The sequence below is a fragment of the Acipenser ruthenus genome, chromosome 1, assembly GCF_902713425.1.
Source record: "Acipenser ruthenus chromosome 1, fAciRut3.2 maternal haplotype, whole genome shotgun sequence".
In the NCBI taxonomy this organism is placed as follows: domain Eukaryota; kingdom Metazoa; phylum Chordata; class Actinopteri; order Acipenseriformes; family Acipenseridae; genus Acipenser; species Acipenser ruthenus.
In genome coordinates this window covers 10,946,587-10,974,252 of record NC_081189.1, presented here as the reverse complement: position 1 = coordinate 10,974,252, position 27,666 = coordinate 10,946,587, and the positions used below count along the sequence as shown (strand labels likewise).

Below are 27,666 nucleotides of genomic sequence, written 5' to 3'. Positions count from 1 at the left end.
ATTAAAACATGTTTTTTTTTTTTAATTTAGTTAGTTGACCCATTTTATAAGCGCAATAAGGCACTTCAGGGTGTGGGATATACTCTAATATCCACACGCCCCGGGCAGTTAAAGCCACTCGGCTTCGGCTTGTGATAACGCACCCTGGGCGTGTGGATATTAGAGTATATCCCACACCCTGTCATACCATACTGCTTACATATACCACCGTCGTAACCCTGCGAAGTGAAACAAGAAGTAGATTTATATGCAGGATGAATTGAACTCCCTTAGAAAACATCAGCCATGGTCTAGACAATTGTATGACCTGGTTTATGGACATAAAATAAATAAAAAGGAAATGAAAGGAAATAAAAAGATAAACTCTGTCTATTTCAGGCACTTTCAAGATCTTAGTTTATTGTATGGTAAAAAGCAAGTATACAGATTAGGAATCCCTATAATTTCTTGTATACAGTTATACATTATCTGGTATATTAACAAAAAGGTCAGACACCTGCAAACCCCATCACAAGTCAGCTATACACCCAAATCATTGTAGGTTTATCAGCCCAAAGTATTATATACATTAAATGAAGTTAGCTACCATAAAGCAAGCCATAAGGAGGTAACAATAATAAGTTTAAAAAAAAATGAACAAAAGAAAAATGATTTTGCTTAATGTGGTAACTAAAAGGTATATGCAATACAAAATGAGTAATTAAATCACTGAATTAGAGTACTGTGTATTAAAAGAAATAAAAAAAAATGTCATGCAAAATGAAAGGCATATGAAGAAGACTTGCAGAGAAACACATTATCTTTTTGTTTTCTTGAGCACAAATGCAAGAGTTACACTCCAGGTTGAGAGAATTGGTCAAAAGCTTCCTTCACGAGTTATACAAACAGAACATGACACAACTGTTTCGTACAACACACTGGGAAAAACAAAACTAGAAGATGATCTGCATTGGTGGGGATACCTATACAGTACATCCCAACATTACACCAGAGGCACATATGCTTTATGAAGCACAGCTGGTGGGGAAAGTAAGAATGAGGGCCAGGTGCATACTTGTGTCCTGCAGAATACTAGGGTACAGGGGTTTAATCTATATGGTAAAATATATACAGAGTGTACTGGAATGTACCCCATCCCAGGATTGCTATATTTCAATAGTGTGACGTATAGGCAATGGGAGGCTGTGTTGGTAGCACTTTACTGTATTATTTTAAAATGACAAAAATGAAATATTACAGGTTTAAAGAGGCTAACACGCTGCATCCATCAACACAGAACAGTAATTCACATAAACCGATCTTTTAAGGGTGTATTTAGTAAAAGAAAAAAAATATCCTTTTTTTTTGGGAAGGTTTATATTTAAGATTTAAAAGATCTAGGTTGTATGAATTGGAAGAACTAAAAATAAAGATATTTCTACAGCAGTGTTGAATTGTTGCAAACTTCTGCAAAATGTACCTTTTGCTAGGTAGACTGACTTGGATGGTAAATCTCAGTACCTCTTGTTGTAGAAGTGTGCATTATCAGCTGGAGGGCCTTACACAGATGACACTGCATTACACATGTGAACCGAGAAAAAGAATCAGGCATTAAATGTCACAGTGGATTATCTTGAGCTGCACAATACACAACTGGAAATATATTTGCTGAAAAACAAACTAACTAAAATAAATCAGTATGTATTAGGTTGATCATTAAACATGTAAATACTTTGAATAGGTCCCTCCACAGTCTCAGCATCATGCTCAAAATATCACCCCAGTGGCTTTGAAACCAAACCAATTTGTGTCCTGGTTGCAACAGAAGAAAAACATGAGCATTCATAAAAGCACAGTTCTTCCTTAAAAAAAAAAAAAAGAAATAGATGAAGGACTTAAAAAAAATTAAAAAGGAGGATACATGTGGAGGAGTCAATGACCCAATTTAATATAGAGGAAACTACATGACATAGCGACATAAGAACAAGTTTGCTATCAGTCCACTTGAAACATCTATTTAGTAAAGGCTGCCATGACAGCCCAAACAAGCTCATTTGTGTTGGTCTTCATACTTTCAACTTCGGGGTCCAAGTCCAGCAGCAGTCGTACTCTTTTCATGGCCAAGTCGTACTGGTCGTCCAAAAGGGGGGCGAAAGCATTCTCCAACACGTCTGAGGAATGGGCTAAAAAAATGAGGGCCAGCAGGCGCTTGTCCATGCGGTGGGGGTCGTTCACCCACTTCTCCAGCACGGCTTCCTGCACTCTCTTAATGAGGCGCTGCTTGATGTTGTTGTTGGTGAGGGGGTGCGTGGTCATGTCGAAAAGCAGGAAGTTCTGTTTCTCTGTGGTGAGCACTCCTTTCTCCACCAGGTTCTTGGCCAGTCGTTCACGCACATTCCTTAACTGATAGTGTAGCTTCAAAGGGTTCCACGTTTCACCTAAAACAATAAAGAAATATGTAAGAGACACGCAGCTACCTTGTAGAACTAAACATAAATACAAAATCAAACACACTTAAGTGTATATTCATAATATAATCGTAGCCTACTAAATGTCTTTTTTATGCACATTCCGCACACGGGTCATACTTGCATTTTAACTTGCCAGTAGCCTATTGTGGCTTGACACTGAATGTTAAATTCTAAATGTGTTGTTTATATTTAATACACATTACACTGACATTTCAGGTTAAACTGAATACATCAGACGTGCAAGCTTTATTATTTAAACACACAGTATCTTAGTGTGCAGCACTTTAAAGTTTTTACAATATTTTAATGAAAAAAACAAAACCAATCTCTTCAGAACACTTTGTTCCTTAACCATAATAAATGAGACAAAAAGGAAAAGGGTGCCACATTGCTATAGTAATTTATATAAAACTACAGTATACATTCACGGTCTACCTAAGAAAATGAAGTATTGCTTAATATAGTGTGTCAACAATATATTAAGGTACATTATATCATCACTTAACAAGTGTACTAACTTTAGTCTAAGCAAGTTGACTAAACCTGCTTAATCTGCTAGTTAGACGCATCAAGTGGACTATCTTTGGTACGCTGCAATTGACCCACTATGCCTTATTCAAACAAACATTGTCCATTTGCACCTTACTTGAATAGTATTGGATAGGGAAGCACTGATAATTGGATTGGAATTGGCACAGATTATAATAAAAAATACAAGAATCTCCCCAATCAAGCAGAAACAACTGGTTAACCCCAAGCCCCCCCATGATCGTGGGGGGGGGGGGGGGTATTTAGAATAGTTTTAAGTTTTTGTCTTTGTTTTCATGTGGTCTTTTACTGTTTCCTTGTTTGTTTTCTGTAGTGTCCTGAACAAAACAAATGTAAATCTACCCATCAGTGCAGCTATTTTCATTTTTAGATTCAGTAAACATGTCACATACCATTTCATTTATCTGTGTTATGCTTAATTTACTTCTTGCATAATGTATTACTTATCAATTCAAATATTAAATGTTTAAATGCACAGAAATCCTAGTCTATTAATAATGGGGAAAAAGTACAAGATCGGAATTTGTATCTGTCGATCGTTGATATGGAATATTGGTAATCTAAATCAGCCCCCCCCCCCCAAAAAAAAATCACAACGGGCGCACGCCTAGAATTTCATATGCATGTTTAAATATCCGACACACAGCAACAGAGGGTGAGAACGTTTTGTTCTGAACAGCAGGGAGGCAGTATTTTATTTTTTTCCCCCTTGTGATCAGACTGATTCCCCCACTTTGGACACAGGTGACAATGTGTAACAGTTACACTGGTAGTAATCTTGCGACAGACAGTAGAATCCCTTCTGGCACTGGCAGTCTCCTTTTCATTTGTACATATCCTATTAAGCTACTGCAGCTGCACTCCTGGTCTCTCACTAGACATGGTGACATCCAGATCCTTTTCACAGAACAGAGTAGGAAGCACACTGTCACGTTTCTCTTATTACAAAATAAGGGCAGCATGGAACAAAAACTAAAACAATGCACTCACTGTAGTGATTATTACTGTCTCGGGAGCAGCCTGATTAACAGCAGATTAGAATTAAAATACAGCAGCAGATGGTCCTCCACTTACCCAGACTCCCGGGTTAGTGGGTCATCTCCTTACTGCTGAAATAAGAGCAAACACTCCAACCACTACAATTGTGTCAAATTCCAATAATCTGGTAAAAAAAAAAATGTGTTGCATGTGTTTGTACTAAATAAATACCCCGGCTCAGCCACTGACTCAGTGTGTGTGTGTGACCCTAAGCAAGTCATTTAACCTCCTTGTGCTCTGTCCTTCGGATGAGACGTAAAACAAACTAGGTCCTATTGGAAGTGACTCGGCATCAGCATAGTTCACCTAGTCTTTGGATAAAAGCATCTGCCAAATGACCAATTAGCTTAAAAATTGAGCTAACATCTCTGCACATCTCCCCTGGCAAGAATATGTTTGTACTATACAAGCAGAGAAACGTCACTTCTGTACATTAGTGGATAATGGTTTCATTGGAAAACAATCAGAGCTCTTCTCAATTTTGGAGGCCTGCATGGCTTGTGTGTCTTTGATGGTGTTATGCACCTAATGCATATGCTTTAACATATTCCACATACACAGATTCAAGAAATAATTGAAGCCGTTGGCTGTTAAGAGGAATGTTTTGACTCAACAGAGAGACATATTGTATATAGTGAATAGCGGTTTCCTGGAAAGAACATTGGTTACGCCCAGCATGCCAGGTTTTGGGTCTGGGAGTAACTTAACCTCTAATTTTAACACAGAGAGTAAAATGTATTTTCAGGGGGTAAAATGCAACATTACTTTGAAGTCATGAGTAATCTCGGTAAATACTGTACAAGCTTCAATGGTAATGGGGTAGGCATTAAAAAAAAAAAAAAAAAAAAAAAAAAAAAAGCATGAGCCTTCATTTTTAACTGCAATGTTACTTTGAATTACTGTACAAAAATTTAGGATTAAAATAAAATCAGAGACAACAGCTATTCTTATTCACTTTATTCACCACAGCCAATAAGACTTTGACGATAAGCACAGAAACAGAACTTATATTTTAACATTAAATTCTTAAACTCAGTGAACATGTTAAAAATGTCAATATAAAGCCATACAGAAAAATAATAAGGACATTCATTATTAAGTTATAAAACAGTTTATTTAATATTATAGGCATCTTTTTTTTTTAGCAGTTGCCTCTGATGATGGTTCCAGTTGGATTTGTAGCTAGACTGGGGTGTTTACACTTCAACCTGTGTAACTTCAAACTTTTCTTATTCTTACTGTGATTGGCTGCAAAGACAACAGGGCTAGCCAGAGATTGGAAAATGTTGGTTGGCTTGTTTTTTCTTGTGGACAGTTTCCTAGTAACTGAAGTTAGTGGAAGTTTTAGGGGAGGCAGGAAGGGAGGCAGACAAGCAAGCTGTGTCGCAAAATTGTTATGCTTATTTTTACGCATTTAATTTAAATTTAGTGCGCATTTCAGATTTTTTAATGCATAAAAACGTCAGGTACGCAGCTTATCTGGACCACTGGGTACTCCTGACAATTCTGTGAAAAGCCTTCCTGGTTAAATGTCTTCTGTCACCACAATGTAGCTGAACTTGCTATCAACAGGCTGGTGTTACAAACATGACATTGATAGGAAGCTAAGCAACGTGTCAATCATTTGAATGACCCACAAAGCAAGAAGGTTCTTGGAGTTGCAGGTGTCTGGAACACAAACAAAATTGGTGCCCTTTAAGTGGGACGGGGCTATCTGGGCAATCTATCGAGTTGTAGTTTTCCATAATAAAAAGTCATGCTGCACCAATGGTGCGTCTAAGAAATCAGGACACCTGGGAAAAGACACCAGGCCAAAAGCTAAATAAATAGTTTCACACAAAATAAAAATATGAATGCTATTGTGGCAGCTTTTACTGTATACCTGAACTATAGGGTTTGGGGAAAAAAAAGAAAATATAATTCAAATGAAAGATTCAGAGGAAATCCATGTTTATACTTCAGGAAAAACATTTTTTGGTCAGAAGTAATTCAGGAGTTTGAAAAGATAAAATATGTTTTCCTGTTTAACATTTTAATTCTTCTTGTCCAGTAAGTCCATGCTCCTAAAAAAGTACATTTTGTCATACAAAAGGTGACACAGTACCCTCTAGTGGTAATATGACATAACATGTACTTCAAGAGGCTGCACACAAACCCACAGCAATTCTGAGGGCTTACAGACCTGTCTCTGTGTGTTGTATTTGTTTCCATTACAACAAATACAATGTGGAAAGCTACACAATGCAGGACAATATAAAATAGGAACCTGTCATTTTTATTCTTTTTTGTAAATGGATGTTCTGCAGAATCGCTGACATTGCATCCCACTGTTGCATGGCAGTTCCAGTCAATCTGCAAATCAGCAGACCTAACGGTTATTCTGGAGAGCAGACTGTCACCAATTACAGGTGGTAATCACTGCAGAGCAGCCAGCTATCTCTGCAGAACACCCTGCTAATGAATTAGGGCTGTCCTGGCTGCACAGTAGCTATGGTATACACTCTTATGTTGATTGTAAACATACTTTATTTTTCTTATTTTAAATAACTTTACTATATATATACACATACACACTGCTGTGCAAAAGTCTTAGACATGTTGCCTTTTTCTACTCTGATGCATTATGAGCATAAACTATTTACTCAAAGCCTCCACAAGTGTTTTCTACTATTATAACAACCTTGACTTGCATAAAGAAGGAAGGTCTATTACTGAATGACCAGGTACAAAGCATTCGAGCAATCAGAGCCCCTGCTAAGTTTGCTATGAACTGAACACACTTATCAATCACAGCACGAAGGAGTCTCACCCAGTTGTGCATGTTCAATATTAGGAGCTGTTCATGCAGTGTAACAGGGGTGTGACTACTCAAATCCCCGGCCCCTGATCCTCTAACATGCTGTCAGTAGTTGTGGTGTAGGACTGGTGAGAGTCTGTAACCCTGGTATCTAACATGCTGTCAGTAGTTGTGGTGTAGGACTGGAGCGAGTCTGTAACCCTGGTATCTAACATGCTGTCAGTAGTTGTGGTGTAGGACTGGAGCGAGTCTGTAACCCTGGTATCTAACATGCTGTCAGTAGTTGTGGTGTAGGACTGGTGCGAGTCTGTAACCCTGGTAGGTGCTCACCATCTACTTACCGCTCAGCAGCTCGATCCAGCTTTGCACAGTTTCAGGTGGCTGGGTCTCTTTAATGTGTTTCAAAGCTTCATCAAGCAGGACGTCCCCAGCCGGAGCATCTGATTTACAGATCACCTAGCAACATCAAACACCAACCTTATTGCTTTAAAGAAACACAAGGTTCGGAATATAACGCTTCAAATACAAAGTTTTACTTACTGATGTGTGGCAGAATAAAATACCATTTATCCTTTGGCGGTAGCACACCAGATTTTAAATGAGTGAGCTTGTTAAAAATAATATACCCTTGCATGATGTTACATGGAGAAAAACATGCAACAGTTGTCAAACGAGTTTCTTTAGAAGAACGTACATTTTTTTCATAAACTTTAAACTTTCAAACAAAACTTGTAAAATACGACATTGAAAATACAGTAGAACCTCTCAACTGTGATTGAATTGGTTCCTGAAGTCCATCGTATATGTAAAAATACTGCATCTCAGAGGGAGTCATTATACTACATTGTAGTTGCTTTATTAACATTGGGGCATTACAAACTGGGCTTTATTTCTCGGACAGTAAAACTGTTTTTCAGTCTAAAAAATAGATCTTTACAGTCTAAAAATAGACATTTCACAGTAGTTTTAATGATCTCTGAAAAAGGTGGAGCAGAAAACAAGGCTTGAAAATAGTTATGAAATTCCGATGTTCTTACCTTTCTTGCCAATAGACTTTTCCGCCTCATTCCACATGCTTCCAACTGCAGACGACCTCTTAATGCCAGTTCAATGAGCATGCAGCCCCGTAAACCAGAAGAGATGCAGTCATTCCAAAAGGATGTGTAGCCCTAGAACACACACAAAGAATCATTGAGCTTTTACAATCATTCAGCGTGCTCTACACCGACTGCGCACACAAATGAAGTGCGTTTCTACCACTTCTACCACTGGGTCTTTCCAGTGCTGAAGGCTTGCCATTTGGGCCACTCAGCACGTCTGTTGCTTGTTCCAACATATCCACCAAACCCACTGAATTTAAGACGTGATTATCCGTGGGTTATGCTGTAGTAGGGAGGTCAACGTTCTACGGGAATGCAAAGACATATTTGTACAAGTCAAAGTTACAGTCAAACCTGTATTAAGAGACCACTCAAGGGACAGTCAAATAGCGTCCGCTTAACACAGGGGGTCTCTTAAAGAGGGGCCATAACTTAAGAATTTATATTTGTCTTTGACATGCCTTCCTGTAATTATGTATGTTTTAAATACACTGTAAAAGACTAGAAGCTGGAATATGAACAAAAGGAAGTACTTTTGTAGTTTAATTACATTCATTTAGATAATGCATTTACAAAGCACAGTATTTTGTGAAAGCAATGGATATGCTTGCCTGTCAGCAAGTCACACAATGTTTGAAATAAAAGTTCAATTTGTAATTCCACTTAAAATAAATATAAGTTAAGTTCTATAACTGTACAATTAACCCAGCGTCCCTGGACCTGTTTCCAGTTACAACATACAAGCGCAGTAAAAAAAAGTAGCTGAGCATATTGTCTGTATCACATACACGCTACTGTAACATGAACAAAAAGACAAACACTATCAAATTAATAATCAACAACATATTAAATAACCACAACAAATTATTTTCTGCATCATTAAACTAGCAAACTTGTTGAAGGCATATGACAAAATGTACATCTCTACTAGAATCACTTTCTGGGTTTCATCACTGTAAGCATCACTGTTAAGAGACTGTTATAAGAAGGAGCTGCATGCCGTTCTAAGAGAGTCTCTGTCTTCTGCCTCCTGCCTAAAACACTACAGTATGTTTATTGATTACAGATAAGTCTGCTAAAATGGTTACTTAATACAGGTTTGAGTCTGTTGCTGGGTAAGAGAATTGTGGTGACTGGTCTCGTTAGACAGGTGTTCGCTTAATACAGTTAAATAAAAGCACAGATATCATTGGTAGGAATTTAAAGTGGTCACTTAGACCAGGTGGTCGCATGAGCAGGTTTGACTGCACATTGAATATATAGGTCCTACTGTACACTGAATTAAACTGATCTCTCAAAAGTACCAAACTACAGCTGACAAAGTTGCTTTTATGAACAGCTAGCCTATGAATACCTGTATTAATAATAAATGAAAAAATGCAAATAAAAAAAAAAAAAGAAGAAGTGACCTACATAATGAAGTCTTACCACTGAGCTCAGCACTGGAGCTGCACAGTGGAGTGCTGTAGCCAGACCTCCCCAGCAGCGTATACAGCAGGGACTACAGAGACCCAGGAGAGGAGCCAGCCTCCTGTATTTAACACGATCAAGAAGCATAAACATTTCCACAATAGATCCCACCAGCACTCCACTGTGAATAACAGAATCACTGCATTCAAATCCCTACAATGCACAGAGTCTGGTTTGCACTGCTCCAGCAGGGTAATTCTCAGATACAGTACTACAGGGGGACTATTCACAACTTCACTTCCACACAAACTTGTGTAGGTCTGTATTTATTAATTTAATCAAATAACTAAAACATTAAACTGGAGCAAGACAAGACTTTCCTGCCTTGCAGCTGTATCTCAAAATCTTTATCTAGAGTACAATCATGACTAAACCAGAGTCTTCCTTTCCCAGAGTTGTTGAGTAAAGCATGTAAAATCTATTTGCATTCTGGTGTGAAACAACCAAGAAGAATCTATTTGCTGTAGGATATTAAGAGTGCTTGTCCAACAAGACACCCTGTAGGTGCAGCCCTGCTGTTTCTGCTTTCTCTGCCAGCATGCTGGGTTTTACTAGGGATGCTTCTGGGGAGACTTCTGTCTGGTAGTTAAGAATTAAGTTTACTGTTCACGTCACCGACAGCATCTCATAATACATGTTTTTGTACTCATCTCAGCCAAAAACACTTCTTGTAAAGGAAATTGTCAGTAACATGCATCCACTGCCATTCGAGCTACACACCGACCTCCTGAAAGAGAAGCACGCCTCATACTGTAGAGCCACTACACTGTTTAGTTTACAGCAACAAGCAACTTTGACAAAGAAGGCATCAGGAAGCAGCACAATTTCAGACACATGGAAAGATTTTATGGTTAACAGAGTGGTGAATGTGATACTCTGCTGGTTTAATGGCCAGGCGGCTGTAACGGGTAGTGCAGTAAAAAGATGATGTTTCCTGGTGCACTCATTGTTGAGGTACAAGAGTTTGAAACTTGTTGTATATTATACAATAGTCTCTCACAGGCACTCCAGTGGCCTCAATTTATAAGCACCTTGACTTACAGAGCTGGTTTCTTCACTTCTTCTTGTTACCAATATATATTATCATCTTTACAATAGTTTTGTGACTCCTTTGAAAGGGGGGAGTAATCCATTGAGATATCGTGTTTATCATTCTTTGAAGCAATTCATTCAGAGAATGCCAATAAGGTTTGGCCTGATGGTGCCTGTAATCCAGGGCCAGTTTCACAAAGCACTGCTAGCACTTACAGTAACAGGCTGCTAGCCAGCAAGATATCGGATTTTTAAATGTTTCAAAAAAACTATTAAAGGAAATGAGGTTTAGTAGAAATCTACCTAGCAAGTCTATATGTTTAAAGGATAAATGTGCCAATTTATTATTTTTTTTAATGAAAGTGAATTGCATTTGGCACTGCTACCTAGACCTGCCTGGTGAAAGCAGCCCCTGGAGGTTACTGCGTGAAGTTCAAGATGTATGCATGCTAGAACTGCCTGGTGAAAGCAGCCCCTGGAGGTTACTGCGTGAAGTTCAAGATGTATGCATGCTAGAACTGCCTGGTGAAAGCAGCCCCTGGAGGTTACTGCGTGAAGTTCAAGATGTATGCATGCTAGAACTGCCTTGTGAAAGCAGTCCCTGGAGGTTACTGCATGAAGTTCAAGATGTATGAAGGCACAGGGCAGCGAGCAAAAGACCACACTCTTGGAAATTCAGTCATCCAACAAATAGATGTTATCTTTGTGCCACCAGTCTCAGAACATCAGAATCACTGGAACCCTACAAGATGATCGTCTGAAGAAAGCTGCACTAAAGGAGCTCTTGTGATGTGCTGCAAGACAAAGCTGCTGGAATAACCTTAGCAAGGTGACATGATAACAGCCAAGTCACTGCTGCAACAAGCCTTACGGAAAGCTTGCTAATTTCTAAAACAACCTCCGAGTGTTACAGTGCAGCACTGAAACAAGAGATGGGTGTGCCTCAGTCCTTCATTATTGTAGAGGACCAGGGAATGGGAGGAGTCTGCCTCTATTCTCAGAGCCACACAGGTGAAAAGATGTTTGATGAAAGTCATTCCCAAAGCAGGGTGACATTTACTGGCTGAAGCGACTGTTAAAGTATCTAGGAGCCATTAAATCTCAAAACAGTAAAAAAAAAAGGTTCTGCAGGAGATAAAGTGACCATTCTGAAGTAGTAGACTACAGTTTAAACAAAGGACCACTTTAATGAAAGCGCCCTCAGACACGCGAGGAGCATCTGCTACTGTAGTTTCAGAGCCTATATGCCAGGATTTCATGCCTCTTCAAATCCATTTAGTTTAAATTTATTGTGATTTCATGGGTGTCTGTCAGATTCAAACAGAACAGAATGAAACGACATATGAACCAAATTAATGACATGGAATTTTGGATCCTTTTTTTTTCTTTCTTTTTTTATAGAACATTCCTTTAACATGACTGTTTACTGTTTAACAAACACCTACTGTAACCTTTTTGGACTAAAGTAAACTATGCTAAAGAACAACATCTTGCAAATCTCATCCCTAGAGTAAATGTTATGAGACTTTAATTCTGACAATTTTAAACTTTTAAAAATATTGTACAGTGTCGTAACTCACTGCGATCCAAACTAGTATGAAGTAGGATTTAAGTTTTCATGAACATTTTTTAATATTGTACAGTAGTACCCTACCTACATTGCACACAGAAAAAACTAAAGTTGTCTCTTGCAACTGAATTCGTTTGGGCAGCACTCTGAAAATTCCACGACTAAAGTTCTGAAAGATACAGTACGTGCTGCCATCATTTCTCTGAAACCTCTAACTACACCAATATTCTCTGAATGAATCAGTCGTGGCTTAAACATGCATTGTTCATCTAAAATTCATTGAGCCCCAAGACTTGTTTTAAAGAGGACATTCTTGTATCGATCATACTGTAGGATGGTAATGTACAGTACTTTGATCTGTAATTGACTTGACTCCAGGGAGAGGAAGCAGGATATGAAAGAGCTTGTGTGTCTGGCTAACCCTGCCAAGACTGTTTGACATCCCAGCTGATCCAGCCTTCCAATGTAACCCTACATGTTCTCATTGTATTGCTCTTGCTGCATTCCATTCTTCACTTTGTTTTCTTAAATCCCCCCCACCAGCACTCCACACAACGCACTACAGACCAACTTAAATAATGTTTTTTTGTTTGCTTGTTTTTTACCATCAACAGCAAACCTGGCTGGTAACACTTTTTCAGATTACTGGCATTCTGTCTAAAGTAAGTTTTTTGACACCCAACAACAGTGTCCAGACAGGCAAGGATACTGTACTGCTTCTCAGAGTACCATCTACCCATCAACACACTCACATAACAAATGACAATATATGAACACAAGAGTTAGAATGTGACATCTCTTGAATAGTAACTTAATCAGATACGTTAAAGTTACTGTAGCATACATGAAATACAGCAGCATACAATCTTGCAAGTGGCTGCTACAATAACAGTACAGTAACTACAATCTTTTCTGCTGGCTTTACCTAAATGATCATATATTTGACAGTGCTTATTTTGCACTGCAATTAAATAATCCCATCACATTAAATCTAATCCTTTTTAATACCAATGAATCACTCACTGTGTTACACAGCACAGAATTCCATTTGTTTCCAGCATTAAACGTTACTTCAATGCTTATTTTCAGACACACAATATGAAGCACAGTACACATCTGAGGTGCAAAAACCCGTAATTCTGAATTAGCTTAATCCAAGAGATCTGGGGAGATCCGATATAATCTCACGGGTTCTTTAGAATACAGCAGACGCATTTACTATACTTACTATAGCTTTCACTAGTGGGCTGGATATATTTTAACAATACATATTAACTCTCTCTATTTATTTTACTATAAAATAACTGTCTATTCCTTTCATTCCACCAGTTGAAAGGGAGCTACACTTGTGCTTTCACAGAGATGTACCAGTTTTGTGGCTGTCGTTCACAAAAACACAAATGATGGTTTTACAAGCAACAAATCCAGTCACGTGTTCATTCGCTACGATTCCAAAAGAATTCAACACTTCTGATTTACCTGTCGAACTATTATCCACTCCATGATATAAACCCTGCGCTATCTTTGGTTTCACCTCGACCACAGGCATTTTTAATATCACCAAGCAGACGTGATAAAAGGATCTTGCGACGTATCAAACAAGCGGCAACACAAACCTGAGAACACTGCTTAGTCAGCTGACTCCTCTGTAATCGCACCCTGCTTTAGTGCAGGAAATACACTGACCTTATAATACGTTCTTTGGGAAAGCGTTACAGACAAGTACCGACAGAAAACGTGATTAAAATTCAGACCCAGAAATAACATTTCCAGACACGCACCAGCAGGTACCTGACCTGATGGAGGTCTCGAATGTAGGCTAACAGATCCTTTATCCAGTACTAGTCATTGTTGATGACCTCCAGTAGACATATGCAGGTACTGGCAGGCAGACACACATTTCACAAGACAGCTTAGTGATGTAAGACACTGTAGGTATACCCTGTAGTGCACATCCCAAATGGAAGCAGATGTACTTTTACAACAAAGCATGTTTACAAATCTAGCTCTACCTAAGCCAACACTTCATTCTTTTTATTTAGCTAACTTGTCTCTAATGCTTTCACATCCTCTGTGCTTCTTCAGTGAATCTTTACAGCTGCATTCCCACAGAGCAGGATCTTAATCCCCAACACTTACATAAACAAATGCATACCTTTAAGAGCAGTCATCCTTTTACTTGTTCACAATAGTTGGAAGTGGCAGAGCTGAGCAATACCAGTAGCTGCGGGGAGTTCATTTTTTGGAACACGCTCATAAACTTGTCTCATTTCTTTGAAATAAACAATAACTACAGTGCTCCACACACTTAATGGGTATTAGCAGCTCTGTAACACAAACCTGTCCAGTTTTGCCATACCTTTAAATCGAGTTTCTCCCACACTGGATGCAAGCTGTGCTCTATCTCCCAAAAGCATGACGCCATTAGAGACGTGTGCACAGGGAACACATACTGAATCAATAATGACAATCACAATCACCTGAATGCCTCCCACAGTAACCCAGGAGGCAGGGGAATGGAAGTATGTTTGATACCAGTGCTAGGACACTTCTGTATCTGCAGTAATGGTTTTAGTGCATTACAGACTCATTCTGTCCATGGTTGCTCACTGTACTGCATCGTACTGTACATACTGCATGCCATGCTTCAGAGTTTTACATACAGGCCTATCTACAGAACCACTTCTCCAATTGGGATGAAACCTGTTAAAGACCTTCTTAATTGAGAGTGTCAATCTTTCAGGCATTTGGTGTAACTTTGAGTATGAACTGCCCCAACTGAATTGAGTGTTGGGTACAATAAGAACTAGCAGGAAAGAATCACAGTCAGTACTAATAATCGTAACAAACCTGGTTCTCTGGCAATAAACAAGCCACCTGCCGTGACACGGATAATAATATGAAGCCGATGGGCCATGAGAACGGCCTGCAGGAACAGTTTGTCTTTGACAAGAGACTCTGCTTGTTTCTCATCTTGCACGTCCCTTCAACAAGACGCAGTGTTTGAATGTGGAGCGATGCAACCCCAGGGCAGTCAGGCTTCATATAATTTAGATTCCCATCATGTCCATCGCAGGAGTTTCAAGTACTTTAAAAGACAATAACATATGCCTGTGTGTGAGATTCATGAAAGCGATTCACTCACTGGAGGGGTTCTGTAAATGAGAGGGTAGCTAGTGTTTGGAAATACCAAAAGAAAAGGGAGCGATTACAATTAACTTTATTTTGCTACACTTCCATCTCCCCATCAGAATATATTGTAGGCAGTGTTTGTTCGCATATTGGTCCCAGCTCTACTATTTACTGTATTTCACAGCTCTACATAAAAGCAACCGTAGATAAGGCAGAGTGGTTTAGTTTGTGTGAAAATTAACTGAGTGATACTAAATGCTAAATACTGAGGAATAATCCATGGCTCCAGCTAAACTCAAGTCCCATCGACACCTTTTTGAAAGTGTCGTATTGTCAGTTTCCTTCTTTTACGATAGGATATTCCGTTACAAATGCATTCCAGGTAATACAACCTGTGGATACATTCCTCAAGGAGTTGTTACAGTGTATTAATCAAGGCTTAGCTGTGAATTTTAAAAGGTATTGTTTCCCACCACCAACCTGTGTTGCTGTGTTTGTTGGCCTGAATCACATTTAAGGGACTAGTTTAGCAAAGGATTTATTAAAGGGTACATAAGGACCTTTTTATTTTATTGTGTTACATGTTCCCATGTGTTATTACAACTCTCATCAGACCAAAGTGAAGGGTAGCGTTCCGTTTCACCCAAGGAATTTCCACAACACTGCAGATATGAAGCTGGCATTTCAGAGCGTTGAATACAATAAGCTGGTGAAAAAAGAAGCCGATTTAATAAAACATATAAGCACTCCCAACGAGGACACTGAATTATTTAACATTATTAAGCACAGTGCTTTTGGCTAATATACTAATATACACATGGGGATTTTGAGAACCGGATAAATCAGACACAAGGAAGGCCTGTTTCAACCTTTATGTCAGAAAACAAAATGTGCACAATATTGAATACTAGACTAGACAATCTGATTCCAGCCTTTTAAACATTAGACATATTCTAGAAGATTAAATTACTACAACTCATTGACATGTCATCATTATTTAAGGTCTTACAAGCTTGTGTGTTACTAAATCCCCTCCCAAAACTAAGATACAGAAAGCGATTTGTCAATGCTTTTAACAGCAAGGCATCTCACACACAGGCAGGGGTCACTCAAGGTTGGCCATGGGGTTCCAATGGTTTTAAACCTCGAAGTAGCAGAAGATCCTTGAGCATGATACTGTAAATAAAAGCGCAGGATGGGTCAGAGATATCAGTAGGGTCAAATTGTGGAAGCTTTCAGATGAAGTGGCACTGTCACTGATCTGTACAGATGACAGTTTTCATGCATTGAACAGCTGACACTGACCAAGAGTGGCATTTGTTTACCATGTTGCATCATTGACAAAAAGCAATACAAGTTTTAATTATAATCATTTTAATAAAGATACTGTACACCAAATGGGTGCCAGTACTATAGTGACTGTACAGTCAGATAGCTATAGCTAGGGGTCTACTTAAAACGCGGTAAATTTATGTATTTGTCACGGGTATGTTGCGGACTAAAATTAGGATTTCGCAGACATTTCGCAGACCTGTTAAACGTTAAATAAACCTAAGTAGACAGTATTTCAGAACACTATAAAGCCTAAAAATAGTGGTACTTGCTTTCTTACTAAAACAGAGTGCTGTCATTTGTTAAAGGCAGGCATGCAGCATCCCCCTGCAGTTGACTTGCCCATACATTGAGATTGCACGTTCTGCATCCACTGAATTGGTTGGAAGTTAAGGCAAAGCTTTGCCAAGTTATACAGATGTGGAAATCGATTAGAAACAGCCCCAAGGGCATCTGGCATACTTTAATAAAGGCAATGTATGCAGCACGTTCGTTGTCATTATTTGTCCCATCCAATAATTTATTTTATTAGTACCGAGTCAAAACAAAGAAAACATGGCTATTCGGGTCTAAAATTCCAACTGCGAAAAAGTAAGCAGCAGGTTGAAGCGAGGTGGCTGTGCTGGATCGTTTTAGTACTGATTTAACTTGCAGACAGGAATACTTTTAGTCTGGGTTGACTTTCCAGTTTGGTTTCTGAAAGCTGTTTATTTTATGTCTGTAGAAGCCTTTTGTTTAATGTGTGATTCTGAAGCTAAATTGATTGTATTTTCTCCAAAGACACATTAAGATATGCAAAACAATTACCACAGTCTGCATGTACAGTTTCTTCTTTTTTGTTTGTTTGTTTGTTTTTTGCTTTAAGTGCAATGCACACAGGACGGCAAAGGAATAAAAAAGGGCTGTCTACAGAAGGAAGATGCGTAGTTTGCGTCGCTTGCGGTGTGCAGTAGTTCATTTAAACAAGGTTTCTTTTTTTTTTTTTTTTCCTCTCCGTACTTGTTTGTATGAATTCCGAGGTGACCCCTCAATTTAGGTAGATCCCTAGCTATAGCAGTACTGTATATTAACTGCTGTAGTGACCGTACATTCAGATAGCTATAGCAACACTGTATATTAACTGCTTTAGTGACAGTACCTTCAGATAGCTATAACAACACTGTATATTAACTGCTGTAGTGACCGTACATTCAGATAGCTATAGCAACACTGTATATTAACTGCTGTAGTGACAGTACATTCAGATAGCTATAGCAACACTGTATATTAACTGCTGTAGTGACAGTACATTCAGATAGCTATAGCAATTTTACAGGACTACAAATGTGTTGGGGAGTCCTCGATCACAATGCCTAATCAAAGAAAATGATCGGTACACTGTGCCTTGTTGTGTTCTGCGTTACAGCGATACCTAGGGTAGATCACGATTTTGAGATACCGTGTTTTGTTTTTTTTAGCTTTTAAAACAAAAAAACTAATTGCGTGCTTTTCAGATCGTCAACCCAATCTCTTTGGCCAAATGGCCTCCTCCCGCTAGTAAAACATCTTCCGTTCTTATTTAAGGTGCACTGGGCCGTTGTTTTGACAGAGACGTTTGGTTTGAATACACTTAAACAGAATTCTGTTGTAATAGCACGTAAGAGGAAGGCATCTACATTAGTAGCTTGTTTGTTTTACAAACGTAGCATTAAACATAATACTTAAAGGGCTATTCTCACTAGCGTTTATTCACTGCGTTTTTTACGCCTCACAAACAAATGATGGGAATATATGAGGAAATCGGAAAGTAAGCACTATTCGTATGTTAAAATAAGCACACTGTTTTGACTACAGGTTTTTGTTAAATGCCCAGATGTAGCTTCTAGACAGTGCATGCCATGCGATACCACTGCCCATTATTAAATATAGACTGAACTACAAAACAAAATCACGTATCTAATTATATCCAGTTGCATATGCAGGTAAGTGGTGCTGTATTTATAGCAAATTAAAATTAAACAATAAAACGGTTTTATGTCAATCATATGTTAGTATACGTGTATTTTTCCTCCAATGTAAAACACTGTCTGTGCTGTCTGATGTTACATCTGCATTGACAGCACCATCTACGTTTACTGTATTGTTTATTAAAAACACACACACATTAAGATTAGGGATGCTAGATACAGTTTAATTTAATAAACGTTTAAACTTTAAAAAATATATAGTTTAAACGTTAAAATAAAAACATTTTGAGAAGACGCTGTGTAAGGGGGGTAGTATGCGCCCCCCTCGATGTGCGGCCTCGACAGCAGGAGAAAACCGCAAGTCGGACATCTTGGGGAAAGCGCGTTACCTGCAAGGGCTCTGAGAATTTTAAAATAAATAGCTTTCTATAAAGTACCGCATACATGTCTATAAATAGGGCTTTTACATCGGCTTTCTACTCTCCTTAAATGCAATTGATACCTGCAAATGCATGCTGGACATTGGGAGGTGAATATCCAATGACAATGATGCCAAGTGACACGTAGGAAGTAATATAAAAAAAAAGAAAAAATAAAACAATGGAGTAGCCGATATTTGCAGCCAGCCGCTTCTTAATATTTGACATGCACATCTGACAAAGTTTAAACGATTAAGCAATTAAAAACGTTTGACACTTTACTAACGTTTAAACTAAAAGATTTACAATGCTTTCAGATTATATCCAAATCTAGCAGGACAGTGTGGTGATTGCTGCATTTTTCTTCCAAAAATTTCTTGAAGTACCATGTGAATCAGCTTCCACATCAGTGTTTCATTTTTTTCATTACTTGCTCCGATTTTTAGGGCACTTCTAAGATACCCCTGTACATAAAACATCTGGCCTAGTTATAAAAAGTCAAGGAAAAGTATTTCTGTGTTATTTTGTTATATATAGTAATTAAGAGATTCCTTGTAACTGGAGTATTTGAAGTTGTCTGAAACACCGGCGTTCTCTTTTTATATGCAAGAAATAAAGAAAATTGTATATTTTACACAAAGGCAACAACCTTTGAATACACTGCAACTGGAAATATTTAAAACAGCAAGCATTCCACCATGCTGTAGCAATGTTAACTGTGTATTAGCCTCTTATGCACTTTGTACTTGCAAAAAAAGGAATTTGGCAGCCATTTAACACGTAATATATAAAATAAGATGGAATATCATGATACTGTGCATGGTACCGTATCGATGCTCCTACGTGAGGTATCACAGAACACTAGTGCAGGATGTGCAATTCGTATCGCCCGATGCCCCGGACAACAAGATTTGTGGAAGGGACAAGTTTTGCCGTTAGACTTTGCCTGTTGGACAAGTAGTTTTTATTTATTTATTTTTCCTATGTTCTTTCTGTTGCCAGAAAGACACTGTGGGTATATTTCTAGACAGCCACACAAGTTTCTGAAAACTGAATTGTGGAAGTCTAGCACCTACACACAAACATTTTAAAGTGTTTACGTCCCACCCCTATCACTTCTGATTGGCTAGCTGTGGGAAAAGATGATCTTCTATTGGTTACATAGAAATCCAGAAATGGCTACCAAGAGAGCCTCTGGCAATGCACAGACAGATATTTTAAACTTAAGGTATTATTTACGTTTTTTGTAAATTAGCAAATAAGTGATGCTGCATTCTTAATGCATGAACCTGACATTTAAATGCAGAAATTTAGTAAAGTTACAACACCATAAATACACAATAGTCGCCAAGGTATTAGCGGATTAGAAAAAATGGTGTTGTGTAATTTATAAAATTATTTCTGTGTCATGTGGTCAAGCATGTACAGTACTTGTTGGGATGTTAAAAAAAAAGTTTACTGTTTAGAAGCATTTCAAGACAAACTTTCCCTGGCAAAATGAAATGATTTTTTTTCTTTCGATTTTAGTGTTGCTAAATTAATTTGCGATTTACTACATTTACAGTTTTTCTTTTTTTAGATTTAAAACGCTATCATTTTTTTTTTTTACTAGATTTGAACAGAAGCGATATTAGTTATTTACTGGACATGCACAATCCATCAATTTGTGAAACTATTAAAACAAAGACTGACAAATGTTTATAATGATAGAAATAAAATGCTTATATATGATATTCTGTACAATATTTTAAAATAAAATACAGACTGTAAATCTGATGGCAATGTGTTTATGTATTAATTCAGTTACGTATTTATTTTTCAGTGAGAGTAGTGCAGGGAAAGAATGTTGTCCGTCCGTCCGTCCGTCCCCCGTACCCCTGCCCCCCCCCCCCCCAAAAAAAAGCCATCAGGGTATGAAATCGGGATCCCCCTGCTACAGTAGTGTTCCAGTTAGCCATCATGGGACAAGATGTTAGATGAGGAAAAATAGCTGTAAAATGTTATACACTGTTTAAAAAAAAAAAAAAAAGTATATAATCAAAAAACCAAAAAAATGTCTTTCCAGAATTTGATAGAGCCTACTGTAAATATTGCATGCATTTTGGTAGAAAAACAGTATAAAATGCAGAGAAACTTGACAGGTTATACACAATTCCTTTAAAAATCTGGGGTTCTGCAGTTACAAAACTAAATGAACGTTAAGAAAAATCTGAATTCCACAAAGCAGCAGTAATAGTTGGCAGTGATTTCGTATCAGTGATGCAACTAACTAAAACACGTGTACATCAGGAGTTGGATTCAGCTTATAGAGAAAAAGTGGGAAAAACACAGAAGATATTTTTATATTTGAATAACTCCCAAGTACAGTAATCCGTCTCGTATCCGCCCGTCACATATCCGCACTAGCCGTTTATCCGCCATGATCAACCTCTTCAGCAACGTTAGTTTATTATTGAACCGCGAAGATTAGTTCAGATATTGTTGATCCTACCAAAGTTTTCATACACTGTGTTGTATGTGCTCCATGCGCTGCCACTGCTGGTAATGTCACGTGAGCTGTTCAGTGTGTTGATATGTAAATAAATCCTGTTCGCCTGCGGGATGTATCAACTTCAACCTCCGTCTCGATCTCCTGCCTGTCACTCAGCAGCGAATGCACGCACACACACGGCAGACGACTACTGTCACAAGCATTAATACCCAGTATCTTTCTAAACAAGGGATTTAGGGGAGCTCCCTAATAAAAGTTGAATCTCAAAACAATAACCGTGTGAACACAGTAATTGTTACAGCTGTGTATAATGGTATTTAAAACAGGATTATCTTCCATTTTCTATATCCACACTTACTCTGGTTCCACCGCAGTCGGATATGCGTCCGATTACTGTTCTACTTATTATAGTTGTACTCTTAGTATGTTACTTAAATGTACTAGCAAATGTGTTCCAAACTGCACTGAAAGGAACATTTCCTTAAAGTATGTTATACATTTGTTTGGGTGAGGTGGGATCACAGGGAATCTTTTTGTGTATCTTGAATAATTTAGTGAACCAGTCAAGCTACAAGGCTAGATCCGCCCTGTTAATCACTAATTGATTGATTGTGTTCACTGTTAAATAAAACCAAAATCCTACATGTTATAGTCTACTTTTGTGGGTGTGTTTTGTGTGACGTGGCCGGGTCAAGTAGATTTTTCTAGAATTTTGTCCCTTGGACAACAAGTTATTTTCAAACTGCACACCCCTGCTAGTGCCTTGTCTACTTCATGATGGTCACCACCACCCAGCAGCAGTGCATTTGTGTTGGCCTGTATATTATGTTCAAATCTGCAATAAAAACATTTTACACAACGTACTGCATGAGGTGGAAATGCAAAACTAAGTTGACTTGAAATGGAGGACAGTTAATAACCGACTTAACAGGAACTGTGGCAATTAAGTTTCATTCCATATGCAAATATCCCAGTATGCAAAGGTTTGAGACAGCTTGAAAAATTTGAATCAACAAGACGTACCATGAATGGTCAAGCAGAATGTACTGTACAGAAGCATTTACAAGATTGTTTGTTGTTACGTCAGCCCTGGAATTATAATGTAATGTTTTTGTTTGTTGGTTTTGAAATGAACAGAACGTATTAGGACTATATTATGGGGTTTATAAAAAGGGGGTCTACTGGACAGTGTAGGAGGATGTTCAATTTTATAAAGAATGCCATGAAACTTGACTAGACATTTATTGTATATCAGTTATGACAAGAACCTGGTAGTGAAAATGTTCAAAGTGTAGACTACAGGTCCGAATACCTCGGAACCACACTGTCCTGACAGCACCACAATCCTCTACAGAGTGCGACTTAAAGAAAGGACGCCCACATTTCATATATATTGACAGCAGTTATACCTTGTTTTTTCTTTAAGAAAAACATCGCAGCATGGCTGATGTTACACAGACAGCCAGCTGGTGATTTCATTTATCAAACGAACGCAGAGCACTGGCAAGACACACTGTAAACATCTGGGCACTCAAGTCAAGACTGTATTTCCCAATGAGACCATTGTCAAAAGTGGCCAAAAAGATATACGAAAGATCTATGCATTAACATAACATAGCGATCTTCTCCAGTAACCCATAACATAATTCTATGGAAACCGTACATAGGCTAAATCTTACTTCAGAAATCTTTACATTAAATAAATACATTAATGGTACGTTATTGTTTAGCGTGTTAAATCTTGTAAATTAAAGACACACTTTTGGAAAAACATACGGCCTATCTGATGCAAACCTCGGTTTAAAACGATTGTTTTTTTATCGTATGAGTAAGTAGAACATGCCTCCTCCTCCTCCTCCTCTAAAAACCCTACATAAGAATGTATTTGTTATAAAGAGAAAATGTCAACCTCTCTGTCCTTTAGTCCCAGAAGAAGCACCTCCTCCATCAGGGTGAGCCGGGTTTCTTTGGAATCCCCCTTGTCATCTTCCTCCTGCTCTTCCCCTCTGCGGGGCTCAGGATCCTCATCCCCAGATCCCCTCTCCTTGTCGGCGGCGGCGCTGCGTGAGGCCTCGGTCCGCCTCTGCACCAGGCCCGAGCTTCGCTGGGTCAGGGAAGTCATAGTCTCTCCAGACAAGTCCAAACAACGGCAAAAAAGGGAAGATCCTGATCTCTTGCCTGCGATTCAGATCCTAAGAAGTTACCGTTTCATAAATGGGCTGCGTTCTGCCGTTTTATTCCCGTTTTGGCATTAAAAATGAGCGGTTTACAAACCCGAGATCTCGGTCTCTCCCCCTCCTTCTCTCTGGCTCCACTCTTTCTTTCTCGTCTCTTCAGTGGCTCACCCAATATGGCGGTGAGCGATGACGACAGCAGTGGATGTGGCACTCCAGGTAGGGCTAGGAGAAGCCCAGTCTGAGCACCACAGCCTGGGTGACCGCAGTGTGTAAAAGTTAAAGATGGCACGGTCCCACGCTTACGACATGAGCACCATGTTGTCTGTTGTGAACTCGAGGGAGCCTATTCTGGACACGTGAGCTGGAAAAATGACTGACCATTGCTCCCTTAGTTTTTAGATACTTGTTTGGGTTTGCAGCAAGCCGATAATAATAAAGTAGCAGTAGTAGTAATAATAATAATAATAATAATAATAATAATAATAATAATAATAATAATAATCAAATAAATAACCCCTCTCTTCCTTATTATTGTTAGTTTAATATTATTTCTGCCTTAGATTGTATGTTTCACCGTTCTCTTTGGGCAACAATTAATGCAAGGTCAATGCCTCTTCCCATGCTGTACAGGTCAGAATAAATGCATTGTAAATGGCCTGCTTTTAGAAGAGTGGAGTGCTGGTTCTTAATGTCTTTGTATGGGCCTGGCTTAGGTCCTGCCTAAGCCAGTGAGTATACCAGAGTCTCCTGAACAGAGATCTTGGTGGCTTCAGCCTCTGTATGACACACTCCCCAGCTCCACAGTGAGGGCAGGATGGTGCCTGCTGAAATTGCTTTTATTTTGTGCAGTTACACCTAGGGTTGCCACCTGCCACAAGATCCCGTTTTTTAATGTTATGCTTCCAGTTTGTTTCCCTTGCTTATACTGTGCATGTACCTGCTTCAGCATGACATGTTCTGTCATGTTTGTCTTCGTGGACACCTCTCCTTGCCTCTGTGCACATTGATATGCTGGTGTGCTGCTGTGCACTTTGTTTCAGTGTTTTCAGTTTTATGTGAGGATTGCACCATAATGGAATATTGCTTATTACTGGTAAGGGACTTGGACTTTTGGTTTAGCTGAACCCTGAACTAAGCCATGTAATGATTGTTTATATACACAAAGGATTCCTTTTATATATATATATATATATATATATATATATATATATATATATATATATATATATATTGTATATACTGTATATATATAGTAGCGTGCACTGGGAAAGGCAGCAGCAGGGCTGGTAGGTAACGTAATCACACACAAAGACATGAGCCCGATATACACTCCTTGCAGTTTTGCAGTTTCACACATTCCAGGTTTTATTACAAGCCTGATTAGCCTCAGTTTATAGGTAACTAGCTCAGGTGTGTCTTATTAAAGTCATAGTAAAACCAGAAATGGCTCAAACTGCTATACAATGGGAGTCTTATTTCCATCCCTGTATTGTGGTAGAGTAGGTGGAGGAAAGATGTAGTCCAGGGGTTTGCTGCAGGACTACATACCCCAGAATGCCACAGGGTTAGTATTAGCTAGCATTGGAATCACGTGAGTCTAAATTTAATGAGGGACCCCTGCTGGGATTTAGCAGACAGGTATTTAAACAGGTCTGTAAGGTGTGGTTTGTGTCTGTGTGAATCCTGGGTGTGTGCAGACTTGGAATAAAAGGTATATTAGGTTTCTACGTGAATGTGTTGGTTTTGGGGCCCGGTAAACGGCTCAGCTGTGCGGTGATGAGACCGGGATCTTGTAAAGTTTGGTAAGGGTTCCAAAGTGGAACTAGGGTTTGTTTTGTTGGTTTTATTTCTGTTTACAAAATAAACATACAGGCCTGCCATGTTTCAGTCTACCAGTGTTAAAGGTCCCGTGGGATGTTTTAAACAAAAGTATTTTTTCAGCTGTGTTTACCTTTCTTTCTAAACAGCTGAAGAAGGTCTTTTGTCCGACACATACTGGAATAAATAATTTTAATCATATAAACCTTTTGTGCACTTCCAGAAAAAAGCCTTTTAATTTAAATTTTTGTACACTGCAGTTATATCTTCTTACTCAATATTCATTGGAAATTGCCCCTTCGGATCGAGATGAGATTATCTTGGTGAACAATATCAAGATGATTTGCATCAACAGGCTTGTCCCCATCCCCCTTCACTTGCCTTGTGCTTCCCCAGTTACCCATACTGATCTTTTTAAAGGAAATCCCTGTTCCATTTTCTAGTTAGAATTTGCAGATGTTCCCTTAATACTCCAATCAGCACTGATGATGCTGCTGTCTCTGTCTCAACAAGAGAGTTCAAATAAATCTTTAATTTTTTTCTTTTCATAAATATGATTGTGCACGCAATATTAAAAAATGTCATATGCAAAGTATAGAGATTGTTTTAGGTATATAGGTAGAAGGATATGAAAGATACTATGTAATGAATTAGGTTATAATTAGGAGATATGTTTTTCAGTGGAAAATGATTCATTAACATCCCTTGTTGTGTTTTGATTAAAAAATGCATCCACAGATATTCACTTCTACCCATGATGCTCCAGGCATTCTGCTCTACTAAGTCTGTTGTATCTGAACAAATTACACAAACAAAGCCTTGTGTTACCTTTGAGCAGATGTAGGAGTGCAGGGGAGACATGACTGTCAGCTCACTTGCATGAAAGTATTGAAAACCTCAACACAGGTAATTAAAAGCACAGTGTCAGTGTGTCTGTTGCCCAGAGACTTACAAGGAAATGAATGTTTCATATCGCTGGAACTTATAGGGATTGTAAAAAAAAAAAAAAATAGTTCAGTGGTTTATAGTTTATTAATAGCATATTTCACAATGACAATAAGACAGTCTGGTAAGTATTTGTGTAAGAATGTCATGGTTACAGCCTACAAAAGATATATATAGGTGTCCTATCTTGTATTCTGTTTCCAGTAGAAGTTTGCTTGAGTATATGCTTGTGTTAATCATTGACACAAGCCTGATGAATAGCTAGCTTTTCCTATTAGAACACAGGATATCCTGGCTCTCTGCAGCCATGTATATAAGCACTCACGCACAATGTTTGCTTTAGGCTGTTCAGACTCAGCTGCATGGCTCAGGTCTCATGAGTGTGCTTGCGGTTTCAATTCATACTGCCAGCCTGGAGCCGTGGGTTATTCAGAGGGAGGCTCACTAGTTTTTTGGGTTTAATTGGTCATTTATAATTCCAAGCATTCCAGGGTTACCAATGAACCTGAAGGTTAAAAAAGTACCCCAGTCATGTCATGATGTGACTTTCTTTTCTTTTTCTACGTTGCGTTGCACAGTAGAGGGGTGTACCATACGGATCATTGCCAATTCTTACTGTCCTCTCGACTCACGATGCTTTCAGTCAATGTTCAGTTCTAGTCACTTTGCTACAAAAAGGATATTGCTGCTCTAGAAAGAGCGACCATAATTTTTCCGGGTTTAAAAGGCATGTCATATGCAGACAGGCTTAAAGAATTGAATCTATTCAGTCTTGAACAAAGAAGACTATGCAGCGATCTGATTCAAGTATTCAAAATTCTAAAAGGTATTGACAGTGTTGACACAAGAGACTTTTTCAACCTGAAAAAAGAAACAAGAACCAGGGGTCACAATTGGAGATTAGATAAGGGCATTCAGAACAGAAAATAGGAGGCACTTTTTTTGTTTTGTTTTTTTACACAGATAATTGAGAGGGTCTGGAACCAACTCCCCAGTAATGTTGTTGAAGCTGACACCCTGGGATCCTTCAAGATGCTGCTTGATGAGATTGTGGGATCAATAAGCTACTAACAACCAAACGAGCAAGATGGGCCGAATGGCCTCCTCTCGTTTGTAAACTTTATGTTCTTATCTGATAACCCCACACCCTTCCAGTAGGGGGTGCTATCACACTGCAGTTTCCAACCAGATATACTTAGCCAAACGTCTGTTATTCAATGGGAGGTGTAGCATGAATGTATAATATTTTTTTTTAAGTTAGAGGTAAATGTATACAAATGCATCAAATATCGCATTCTGAAGTCATGGATAACTGCATGACTTTATTAACACTGAGAAATCAGGGAGTGGAAATGGTTAAAGCAAAAGCCAGCTGTGACCAGAGGGAAATTGTTCCAATC

The 27,666-nt window shown here is 38.6% G+C and overlaps 1 protein-coding gene across 1 annotated transcript; it reads right to left on the bottom strand.

Annotated features, from left to right (window-relative positions):
• Positions 1 to 372: 372 nt before the first annotated feature.
• LOC117403806 (Golgi phosphoprotein 3) lies at positions 373 to 23,851 on the bottom strand. The gene is made up of 4 exons (XM_034925438.2): positions 23,236 to 23,851; positions 7,872 to 8,003; positions 7,176 to 7,290; positions 373 to 2,417 (listed from the first exon to the last, which is right to left on the bottom strand). The coding sequence occupies exons 1-4, from the start codon at positions 23,446 to 23,448 to the stop codon at positions 1,993 to 1,995; spliced, it is 885 nt and encodes a 294-aa protein (XP_034781329.1). The 5' UTR covers positions 23,449 to 23,851; the 3' UTR covers positions 373 to 1,992.
• Between the last annotated feature and the right edge of the window lie 3,815 nt (positions 23,852 to 27,666).